The sequence below is a fragment of the Malaclemys terrapin genome, chromosome 17, assembly GCF_027887155.1.
Source record: "Malaclemys terrapin pileata isolate rMalTer1 chromosome 17, rMalTer1.hap1, whole genome shotgun sequence".
Lineage (NCBI taxonomy): Eukaryota > Metazoa > Chordata > Testudines > Emydidae > Malaclemys > Malaclemys terrapin.
In genome coordinates, this window is record NC_071521.1 from 19,438,626 (window position 1) to 19,451,196 (window position 12,571).

At 50.1% G+C, this 12,571-nt stretch overlaps 1 protein-coding gene across 1 annotated transcript in view; it reads right to left on the reverse strand.

Moving 5' to 3' along the window:
- Positions 1 to 7,246: 7,246 nt before the first annotated feature.
- Positions 7,247 to 12,571, reverse strand: part of ARRDC1 (arrestin domain containing 1) — a 64,238-nt gene continuing 58,913 nt past the window's right edge. The window contains exon 8 of the mRNA XM_054007936.1: positions 7,247 to 7,457. Coding sequence (XP_053863911.1) covers positions 7,393 to 7,457 — 65 coding nt within the window. The 3' untranslated portion in view covers positions 7,247 to 7,392. The remainder of the gene's footprint in view (positions 7,458 to 12,571) is intronic.

The window sequence follows — 12,571 nt, forward strand, 5'->3', positions numbered from 1 at the left end:
CTCTTAAGTTCAGCAGCACCAGTAGGTCATCGGCCGCTCAACACTTATGCCCACAACTGCGATTGCTCCTGTGCCTGCCTTGTTCCCAGCCCTGATCAGTTCCTGGCTCTGTCCTTTGGCTCGGACTCCTGATTCTGGCTCTGACCCTCAGCGCTGTTCCTGGTCTCTAACTGCCCACTGCTCTGACCATTAGGCATGACAGCCCATGCCCCAGTCATGATCCAAGCCCTAGTCTGGAGCCTTATGCACTGGACCATGCCGCTCACATAGAAGAACATGTTTTTGATTGTTGCGGAAGCTGAAAGTGAAGCAACTATGTTGGGCCCTGGCAAATCAGGTTGGTAAGACAGGCAAAGACAGACCAGTAGCTAGACCAACACTGGTGCTGGACATTTAATATCCAGCCCATTGGCTGTACCTTCAGGCAAAATCTGCTTTGAGAGAAACTGAAACCAAATTTTTTCCCCTCAAAGTTTTCTATTAAAATCAAAAAATGGAAAAAAAAAAAATCAAAATCAACCCAAGGTGTTTCAGGTCGGCTCAATTTCCCGCCTCCCCCCTCCTCCAGATTTTCCAATTCCAATTAGCTCGAGTTGTAAGACAGATGGTGGAGCAGATCCACCTGGTATTGGTGCTAGTCGGTCTTCTGTAGGAACCAGCAGACCCCAGTTGAGGGATCCTAATGGAGCATATCAGAATATGCTATAGAACCGTGGTGCAATTTACGTATGGCGTGCAAACCCCCACTGTACCTCCGCTGGCAGAAGGCAGGTGGGAAACTCAATGGGCACATTGATCTTGAGCCAACACACAATCTTACAAAAAGCAAGAATTTTATTTACACCTAGAATTGGAACAATCGTTACATTTGGCAGTTTAAAAACCCAGGACAAAAACACTGTGGTGGGTGTGTGAAACTCCGTTCATTTATTTAAATTCTTTTTTTTTTTTTAAACACAATAAATGTGCCAACGTGCAAAGCAGTACAGAACCATCAGCAATTCTGTCATATAGAAGCCAAAAAAGGGTAACAAGGATCACTGAAGCATTAAAACCATGAGAATTGCTGTAACGAAAGACCCAGGAGTGTTTCTACTAGATTTTTCGGGGGAGATGGGGGCGGGGGGGGTTGATTCCAAAATTTTCTCCATCCTAACAGAGAGAGATTTTAAAATACAGCCCCTTAAAAACATCCCGTATATTCTAGATTATTCTGAAAGTTCAGGGAGCTTCCTTTCTCTCCAGTCACTAGCAGAGTATATTTAAATTTATTGAACTGAAAGTTAGTACAATAAAAAGCTTTTTTAAAATGCAGTACCAAGAAATAAAGGATATGGGTCAGGGAGAGCAGGAGAAGCAAAATCCACCCCCCCCCCCCAAATTAAAGGGGAAAAGATCAGATTATTTGAGTGCACTGTTTCCCTAGTAGCTTAAGATGAAGAGATAAGGTTAAAAATCGAACTGCTGTCAAACAAGCGAGATTACAGTTTGAACAGACAAAGGGGAGAGACGGAAAGCAGGCAGTTCTAAATGCATTTGGAAGCATGCACATGGTGAATAACCAAAATTGCTCAATCAAGGAGGAGAAAAGTGATCTGTGAGACGAGGACATCTTCCCTTCCCTCCTCTCCCCCCAAATGTGTCCCTCACACACACTGTAAAGTGACAGGTGCCAAAACAGTGTTTAGCAGAACACAAAGCATTGAAAGAGCTGGAAAGATGGAGGCTCCACAATTGGACGGCAGGACGAGAACAAACAAAAAAAAAAGACAAAGGAGGAAGCAAATAAAAAGGACAAAGGAGCTATTTTTGGTATTCTCCAATAAATGCTCAATATAGAAACAATTAGCTTGCAAAAAATCACTAACGCCCCTACCCTCTCCATTTAAAATAGAACAGTTACTTAAGTTTGCTCTAGGAATTTAAATGAATCACAATGCACTAGGGTGCCATTCTCTGCCCAGAAACAGCAATGGACAAGGAACAATCTTTCCCTGGCTCAGTTTTGGAGTTCAGAGATCGGAGCGGAAGACGACCAAGGGCCTGGATAAAGCTGTCAGAATGGAAAGCAATTGAAAGGATTGGGACTAATTAGAAAGGAGACAAAAGTAACAAACTAACGAATGGGATAGAGGCGGTAGATCTTCCGTTCACCCTTTCCACAATAGAACAAACTGAAGAATGAATTCAAAATGGATAAAAGGAAATAGAATTTTTCCACACAAATGCCCATTTACCCTGTGGAACTCACTGCCACAGGATATTGCGACTATGACTTTAGTAGGATTCAAAAAGGGATTGGAGATTGGATATTCTTGTTATCCACATAAACACCCAGAGTTCTAACAGTAAATATTAAACAAACAAGAATCTTGAAAGGGAGCCACTATTGGGAGTCAGGAGAATGCTTCCCCTGAGGTCAGGGTTATCCCATACACGTGGACTGCAAGGTATCTTGCACCTTCTTCTGGAGCATCTCTTGGGAGACAAAATATTGGGACTGGATGGACCATGGTCCAGTCTGGCAATTCCTATGAACCTTGATGCGACTTTAGAAAATGCTAAGCTAGGTTAGGGTGTCATCCAGTGGAAATTTATAATCCAAACTGGCTCCCAGTGACTTCAATGGCAGCTTTGCTAGTGGGCTCCAGTTAGGGTTGCCAACCCTCCAGGATTATCCTGGAGTCTCCAGGAATGAAAGATTAACCTTTAATTAAAGAGAATGTTACGTGATGAAACCTCCAGGAATTCATTCAACCAAAGTTGGCAACCCTAGCTCCAGTGGAACAGGACTAGGCCCTAAGTGGTTATAAACTGGAGCAGCAAATAGCCTACCCCAGGAGCAAGCTGGGAACACTCGAGGGGAGTCTCACGCAGGTTACCTGCCAATTCCTTGATAGTCAGCTTGCTGCTGCTCAACCGGGGCATCCTAAAGGCTCCCATAACGATGCATCGAGAGGCATCGGATTTTCCTAGCAGCAGCCATCAGAAATCAGATTCCGCAGCACCCCCCAGCGCGGCGGGCGGATGGAGACGCTGCTCAGCAAGGGGACGCGACCTGCAGCCCGTTCGCCTGCTCCTTCCTGGGGAAGTGGAGACACGTTTAAGGCGACGGGGCTTTAAACCAACACAATGTGCTAGAGGCGCTAGTTGGGGTGAGCAAGCTCCAGCACATTGGCGCGTGGGAGAAGCCAAGGGAGACGAAGGCCCAAGCAAGATGTGCTGTCTAGGGCAAAGCAGGCCTCTTGCACCTGCACCGGCTGGAAGCCTAGGCCAGAGGCTCACAGGCAAGAGGCACCTGCATTATTTAAAAGGGAAAACTAGGCTGACAAATGCTGGCTGAGTAAGCAGAGGGCACGCCGGGGGCTCAATTCCGCAGGGGCTCTGGCGCCGCAGTTCAATCTCGCGGTTCAGCTAGAGGCAGGAGACGCCACTAACCCCAGAATTGCCCACTGAGCACCAGCAAAGGAGCTTCATAGGTAGAGAGACCCTCCCTTTCCCTCTGTGGCCAAAGAGAGAGGAAGGCACTGTGGAAAAGCCCTGAACCACCACCCTTCTGTGTAGGGAACAGCTATCCTCCCTCAGCCCCAGCCCGCTTTTCCTCTCCCGAGGGCCATCTCAGACTCTGCTCTGTCACCCCCCTGACATTTCAACCCCACTGAGCGCACAGGGGGTGCATGGGAGTTCCACCGTATGGCATTTAGCTCACCAGCTGCCAACGTAGACGCTAGCCTGGTGAGTGAAGCAGCACCCCCACATATATGCAGCACACTGTTTCCTATTATCTTGGGTCACAGCAGCCCTTTAGCTTCACATATTCCGCCCCGAATAAGGAAATTCCCCTGGGACTCGCACTGGATTCTTCTGTTCAGAAAACACAGTCCTGCTGCACAGGGATTTGGGCTCAGAGCCAACTGGGCAGAGGCAGCTCATACGGCCATCTTCCAAACCCATCGCTAGGTAGAGACCTGCAGCATGCCCAAAACTCAGGTTAATCCAAAACCCATTCAAGTCAATAGGTTTCTTTCCATGGTCTGATGTTTGTACAGCACCTGGCACAATACCTGCGCCACAGCAAGGACTCCTAGGTGCGACCATGATGAAGATAATTAACTTCACTCGGATTTGGATTAGGCTTTAAAGGAGGAACATGAGCAACCGCAAAGTGGGTGCGGGAAAAGGGGCAGCAGCAGTGACTACGGTGGATGAAGTGCGAGGATCCTGGCAGCTGCCAACGTTCACTGAACAAACAGAGCTAGGACTGGGCAGCAGTTCCAGGAGAAAACTGCTTGTAGGGAGGAGGTAGCAGCTCATTGCAGGGCGCAGGTGGGGGACAGGCCCTGGCCAGCAGTCAGATTCAGGTGAAAACATACGAGGATGACAACAAAGCAGCTGAGGGTTGGGGGATGAACTTTGGTCCTGTGGCACCCTCTGAATATTTACAGGGAGCAGCACCAGCCCCTTCAGCATGGGAGCAGGGCGTGGGACTGGAGAGGCTGGATCTGGTTCACACGTTTGAGCGATCCTTCAAAACTGAAACAGCAGCAGGAAGTGGCTTTTAATTTCCCTCCTAAGCCTCAGCGATATTACTCATGTCAAAGCCTTCTAAAAGAGCCATGCCACTTGCATGTTCCCATCCACTGCCCAGGCGTCGCTTCCTTCTGTGTCTGGATGATAAAAAGTTTCCTGGTTCTAGATTTTCTTTAGTTCTGAGATGATGCAGCTGGAGGGGGCTGCAGCCGGTTTACAACCACTGGTTGGTGGGTTGTTTTTTTTTTTTTTATAAATGCATTTTCAAGGAGTGTTGTCCCTAGCAGTGGGCACAAACTGATTAGGCTCCAACCTTTTCTCCCAAGTCTTGGCTATTCCATTTCCTGGAGATGATTTTCCTCCTCTAATTCCCTAGCCTGTGGTGAGCCTGCATACGAAATTGCAGAGCACGCTGACTACACCAGTGATCGGACAACACCTGCTGGCCATTTTGATGAACTGTACGTTCTCAGCACAGCAAGGCACATAATAGAGGTAGTGAACTAAATCTAGCAGCTACTTCCCCCCCCCCCCTCCCCAGAGCTGATCCAAGCCAATGGGAGTTGAGGGAACTCCCGGAGGATCAGACTCTACCATATTATAGGGTAGCTTGAGAGCAGGCAAGTCACTAGTGAATGGGAAATGTGATTCCGCCATTAAGGCACATACCCGCTCCCCCATCTCAAAGTCATCAGGCTACAGAATGAATAGATGTGCCTGCAAACATCAGACCCTTGGTGGAAGTGCAGAACCACTCCTAGGAAAGCACCTCCCTCCCATGGCAGTTAAAGGGCCACACACATCCCCTGTGATCCCAAATCACAGGTGCAGCGTTCTAGGCCACATGTACAGATAGAAATGATCATTTTGCAAGAATCGCTATTTTTCTCAGAATAATTTATTAAATACAGCATTAAAATTTTATTTGTTATGAATTCAGTCATTAAAAACAAGTTTGTATTTCATATATTTATGGACCTGGACAATCATTTTAACACTATCGGTGCAGAGAGAGAGAGAGAGAGAGAGACCGACCAACAGTGCCAGTGCTGCTAGGGAATGGTTATTTCCCCATCCTCCCTTCCCCCAAAGCCGTTCCACACAATTAATGACATTTGCACAGAAAAGCGAGAGCTGTCCCCCAGCAGCCAGCCCTCGGTTAGGTAGAGGCAGGTGGAAGCAGGGGTGATGGAAAGGTTTAAGCTCTCAAGAATTGGCTTCTGCTAGCGGGTGCAGAACTTGAGACCCCTTATTGTGGGTTCAGCTCCCATCACTGTCAAATGCAGCTGTAGGTGATCAGCATGTCTGATTATCACACCGGTAGGAGGTCAAGATGGGCACCCTCAAAAAACAAAAGCCACCATGGCAGAGGCCCCCTGTTGTGGGGGGGGGGAAATGGGGAGTTGCCCCTAACTCTGCCCCTGGAGCATGCACATTTGGTTTGGTTTTGCACTGCGGCTTGCAAAGCTAGTTTTCCTTATGAGCCAGGGAACCCTATTCCAGTGGCAGATCAACCTTCCCCCTCCCCAAGACAGCACAAGCTTGTGGGGGGAGCTGCAGACAGCTTTGATGTGGTGAGAAGCAGGAGTAGGCCACAGTCCAAGGGCCTTCCTGGCACTCCCAGCCGCTGCCCAGCAAGGCTCTTTGGGAGGAGAGCATTTCGTGGTATAGGGTCGTTTCAAAGGGCGGGGGGGGGGTATTCCCCATCAGGCGCCTTGGGAGAGTTCAGAGGTAGTGTTAGACAGAAGTTTGAAGCATGATTGTCAGTTTCCAGCTGGCTGAGAGCAGTGGAGAGTGGGAGCGAAGAGGTTACGCCCTCCAGCGGATTTGAGTGGCATGGCAGAGCTTATCCCCTTTATACCAAAGCCCTACAGCATTTAAAAGGCATGAAGCCAATAGGGTACTGCAGGTGGTGCTCAGAAAATCCTATAAGGTTTTTATAGACAATTCTATTCCTGCAGGAGACCTCTAAAGACTGGCTTTAAAAGTGCCACGAAAAGGTATCAAGTTGTATAGCATGGGCCCCTTCCCCCTCACCGCCCAGGACTATCTCCAATACGAACCCTGCTAGGGTTCCTGACGAGTGCCTAGGTCAAGGCCCTGGCTCCAGCAGCCCTTGTCTCGTCACGTGCTGGCAACGTTTTAGCTTGCAACTGTTGGAAGCTGGCCAGTCACTTGGCAGCATGGCAATGCCGAGAGCCTGCCCTGTAGGCCCTATTTACTCCCTCGGTCTGTGGCTGTACCTTCCAGAGATCTGTTGGGGCAGATGTTGCCCCATTGATTTGGTGTAAAGGGGGGTGTGCAGAGCAGGTAGGAAGGGCGTTGAGGAAGTCAGCTACACCAAAGGCCCATGTGGAAGGATGACTAAGGCTGCTGAGTCCAGTCCCGATTAGAAACAGCACTCAAAAAACCCACCACATAAAAAAAAATATGTATCAAAAGAACCCACACGAGCCCACTATTGCGGACAGTAGAGACAACAATTCAGTAGCATTTTCCATAAGGCATCACAGGTGCTTCAATAATAAAGCAGTAAATAAAGTGTTGGATTACAGTACGGGAACACAGACCATTGTGCAAGGTGTCCCGAGGGCAGGCAACATCTCCGCCCCGCTGCGTCAGGAGAGTGGGTGTGAGGGGGCTGTACAATTCCCCTCCCCCCCACATACATACACACACCACGCCCCACACTGCTTCTCACCGCTCTATTTCTTAAAAAAAAAAAAAAAAAGACTTAAAAATCTCAGCCCAGGAGTAGCCGGTGGCCCCAAGTACAAGATGCTTTGCGCGGTACCAGACTTGGCAGCAGACGGGGAGCCATGGGGCCTCAGGGCCAGCACCGTCAGGGTTCCAAGCACAGGGCTAGTTGCCATTGCTGAGGCTGGAGTTGGCGCTGCTGCAGCTCTGTTCATAGGAAGGAGGTGCCTCTATAGGGGAGAGGAAAAAAATAAGTTTAGGAGTCAGCATCTACAGCTTACTTTGAAGGTTTCCTTCCCACCACTCTGCTCCTCCAGCTAGGGCCAGATGCAAATCCCACTGAAGCCAATGGCAAAAAGTCATCTCAGACTTTACAGGATTAGAGCCCATAAAGAGAGACGCACAAATGAGTGAGTTTTTTTGTGGACAATCTGCCATTCTGCTCCTGTCAGGGCATGAACCGGAGGACAGAGGAGCCAGGAATGACTTTTGTGGCCCACAGAACACCGGAGATGCAGCCCCCAGCCCTGCCGTCTGCCCGGGAAGTACATGAACTGGTCACTTGCGAGGCTGTAAAGGACGGTCTGTAGCTACTGAAAGAGACTCATACCCCTAGAATTTGTCCGTTCATGCAAGAAAAAAAAAAAAAAAAAAAAAAAAAAAAAAAAAAAAAAAAACTTTCAATTAGGTGGATGGCCATCAACACAGGCACTTACATAGTCCTTCAGAGCTCTTTAAAGGTTAAACTTCACAACTCCCTGGTCTGGTAGGGATTAACACTCAGTTTTACAGGTGGTTCCTATCTGTGTTCGACACATGCGTACACAAGCACACCGTGTGCCAGAGATCAGAGAATTCTAGCAAGAGCGTCCTGCAGTTGTCATCCTCCTGCGCCGAACCCAGGGGATAAGAGAAGGGGCAGACCAACACCTCCCCAGTTCCTTTATTTCTGCCAATCAGATACAATCCACAGCAGAGGGGAAGGAGGGTGGGTAGTACAATACGGATAGGGACCACACATCTCAAAGAACCTCCAGTTACAGGTAAGTAGCCTCCATTTCTTCTTAAAGTGTGTGTTCCTATGTGTATTCCACACACGGGTGATTGGTAAACTGTATTCAAATCAGGTGTGCGTGCGGGGGTGCAAGGATGCAGTTGGTATAGAGGTTTAATACTGCTGGCCCTGCTCCATCTGCAGACAAGGCCTGGACCAATGCCTAATGTTTCACAAAACTATGAATGGAGCTAGGTTAATGTCCAAATGAATGTAAGAGTCTTTCATGCTGAGAGCTGCAAACCACATTCCCTCCACCAGTAAGGGGATTATTTATGCCAGGTTAACCAGCTAGCATTTTGATTTGCCGATAAACACGTAATGGCTGAAGGTGGAGAACAGGTCTCCATCCTCAGTTTTTCTTGGGAATGATGGAATACGGGGAGTAGAAACCTTTCCCTTTGTGCGGAGGTGGCACTTGTTGGATGGAGAATCTCCTCCTGAGTGGTCCCTGAAGAGGAACCAGGAAGGGGAGAGGTTTTCTACGGAGTAGCCAAGGTGGCTGATTTCTAATATCCACTTGTCTGTTGTGATTACCACCCAGTTGTGGGCAAAGAGGTGGAGGGGGCCACCAAATGCTCCGGGGGCAGAAGTGGATGGCATCAGTAGGGGTAGGAGGTTCTTGATCATCCCATCAAAAGTAATCCCTGGGTGGTGGATGTGCTGGAGTATTTGCAGGTGTGGCATAGGGACAGAATACCTACGTCTTTGTATCCGCCAACATTTGCCTGGTGGCTCGAAAGGGCACTGGTGGTGGAATGGTGGAGGCGGCAGATTTGGCTCATGCACTTGTGCTTTCTCTTTGGGGCAGGGGTGTAAATGCCTGGGGAGCAGAGGATTGTCCTAGAGTCCTTCAGTGTTTGTAGAGACTCGTCAAACTTCACACTAGATAGATTACACTCGATGGGCAAGTTCTCTAGGACATTCTGAACCTCCTGGGGAAACCCAGAGGAGTGTAGCCAAGACTCATGCCTGATGGAGTATTCCTGTCTCCATCCCACTAGACGCCATGTTAGCAGCATCCATGGCAACTTGAAGGGATGTTTTCGCCACCAATTTGCCATCCTCAATGAAGTCTTGAAATTGGGCCCGGTCTTCTTGAGGAAGATTTTGGACTTCAGGGACAAAAACACCCAGTAACTGTTGAAGTAATTTTGCCAACAGAGCCTGGTAGTTAGCAATATGAAACAGAAGGCTGGTAGAAGATACCTTCCTCCCTAGAAGGTCAAGCCATTTGGAGCCCTTGTCCACAGGTGCTGCTTTAGGATGCTGCAGCCTAGATCTCCCAGAGGCTGCTTGCACCACCAGGGAGTTGATTGCTGAATGTGTGAAAAGAAACTCCACTCCTTGGCTAGTACAAAAATCTCACCCCTTGCCCCTTTTCAGGGTGGGGCACAGGAGGCTGGAGAATGCCATGCTACCCTGGCTGGTTCCAGGATGCCCTCACTTACTGGGAGGGCTACTTGGCTGGAAGCAGAAGGCTGCAAGATGTCGGAGAGTGTGCTGAGTATCTTGGACATCCTCAAGTGAAACCTGGAGTTCATTCCCCACTCTCTGCAGGAGCTCCTGATATTGCCTGTGGCCATCATTCAGGGATAGGGAAGAAGGGGCAAATTGCCTCATTTAGTGAAGGTGAGAAACACCCATTGGTACCTCAAGATCCAGCTTGAATTTCTCCTCCCTTGTACTACCAACCAGCTCCACTGTGTAGTGTAGAAGAGAGTCAATGGGACTCATGGATGGCTCCAGCTTGTCTAAAATAGGGATCCCATAGACCTGAACAGGTCCAATACGAAGGGCTGACCAGTTGTGGGGGATCCCAAGAATCACATTACATCAGTCCCTTGGATAGTTGTATCTGGGTGGAGGATGGACTCCAGATCTTTGAGTCTATCTGAACTCCCCTCCATATGTGGGGATGATGGTTCATCTGGAGCTTCCAACCCACCTAGAGAGAAAGCTGGTTCCTGTTCAACCAGAGCCATCTGCACTGGTGGGTAAAGCTCCTGCCTATGGATGGGAGAGGGGAGCATCTCCATTTCCTCAAGGTTCCCTCCTCCAGTGTCAAAATGTCTCAAGACCTGAAAGAAGGGGAGGTTGAGGAAGGGGAGGGTGAAGATATACACTACAGCAGTGATCACCACCCAGTCAATCCTCGAAGATCTCTGGTGGTGCAATGGGGCTGCCACTAAGGCAGGCTCCCTGCTGCCCCAGCCCCACGCTGGTCCCAGAAGCAGCCAACGCAGCCCCGGGGAGTAAGGAGAGGGGGGGGGGCAGGGAACTCCCTCCGTGCCTGCAAGCACTGCCCCTGCAGCTCCCATTGGCCAGGAACAGGGAGCTGTGGCCAATAGGAGCTGCAGGGGTGGTGCTTACAGAGAGGGGCAGCACACAGAGCCACATGCCCCCGCCCGCCCCCAGAGGCCGCAGGGGCATGTTGGCCCCTTCTGGAATTGGCATGGTGCGGCGCCAGGGTAGGCTGGGAGCCTGCCTTAGCCTCGCTGGGCTGCCGACCGGGAGCCACCCGAGGCAAGTGCTGCCCGGTGGGAGGCCACACCCCAATCCCCAGCCCAGAGCCAGCACCCCAAACCCCCTCCTGCACCCCAACACTCTGCCGCTGCCCAGAGGGCCCCCCCTGCACCCAAACTCTCTCCCAGAGCTTGCACACCTCCTCCCTCCTGCACCCCAACCGCCTGCCCCAGGCTCAGCCCAGAGCCCCTTCCCACCCTGTGAAGCCCTCAGCCCCAGCCCAGAGAAAGTGAATGAGGGTGGGGGAGAGCTAGTGAGGGAGGGGGGATGGAGTGAGCAGGATGGGGTAGATCCTGGCTTGCCCTTAAATTCAAAAGTGATCTTGGGTGTAAAAAGGTTGGAGACGACTGCCCTACAGGGAGGTGTAGGTTTTGGTTTGTCTTGAAGTACGAGGTGTTCCTATAGTTGGAACTAGCAGATCTGGCATGTCCCTAGTCCAGGAATGGGTTGGTATCGGCAAAGTCTAACTGGGACCTCAGGTGGTCTTGGTGTGCCGATCCTTCGGCTTATCAACTGGAGACGTGGTCAGTACTGGCAGAGCCTTTCATCTTTGCGCCTTAGCCTCACGATCAGAGGGTTTACGCTGGCTAAAGTCTTAGGATTTGGGCACGAGGAAGGATTCCGTCTTTTGGGAGCAGACCTAGGAGGACACGTGTCCTCGTACTCACGAGTGCGCCCCTTGCTCTCGTGAGCAGCCCTAGCTGATGACTATTTGGGTGTCGCAGCTCTGGAGCGCGTGCTTGGAGGGCCGTTGCTCATTGGTGGAAGTCGATGTACGGTGTGTGGGGGAGGGTAGAGGGAGTCTCCCTGGCCGGTATCTGAGTTCTCAGATGGAGATCTCCCTCCTCACAAAGGCAGCACTATTGTTTGATGCTCGCAGAGAAGGAACGGGGATAGAGATACAGTTCTTCAGCAAAGCTAAACTTACTACTAAAAGACAAACGACCACCACCAAGACTCCATCCAGCAGATTTACAGGTGCTGAAGACAAAAGACAAAACACAGGGGTATCTACGGCCACAGAAGATTCCGAACTCGGGCCATGCGGTGGTAAGAAAGAACTGGAGAAGTCTCCGTCTGCACTGACTCTTATCCCCTCAGTTCGGAGCACAAGGAGGGCATCTGCGCAGGCACGGACCGACCGACAGACACTACTGGCTAGAAATCTCCAGTCTCAGGTGCATGGCATGCGTGCATACCCACGTGTGCAATACACAGAGGGACCAGCCCTCGAAGTAGTAGTCATGGTTTTGCTTACCTATGCAGCAGTTAGGTTAGTACCCCTAGATCTCCCTCCTCTCCCAGTCAATCAGCATCCTCTCACTCCCCTTGCAATTCAGCCATCCCTTGTTTGCGGATGTTTGGCCTCAAAGAAACAGCTTGGGTCAGTTACACAGCCAAGACGCTGCCTAGTGCCTCAGTTTTTACCCTGGGTGCGAAGGGTGTTCTTACTGCCTTAGGATATTGGTTTGGTCTAAGCCTGCTCTCTCTCAGACCCTAAATGGGCAGTTCTGGGATAGGCAGGGTTCCATGGATTTTCTCCTCGTGTATAAACGCATTCCCAAATTCTTACATGTTGGACCATCTCAGACATGTAGAATTTCCCCTCTTTGAGCCAGACCAAATGCCCATTCACATCAAAGAAAAGACTCCCGTTAAACTCGCTTTTCCAGCTCTGTTGCCCACCAGCATGGGCCCAGACATTTGCACCATCCTGTTGGACCAACACCATCTTTTACAAAGATCTTCTCCTCTTCCACAGCT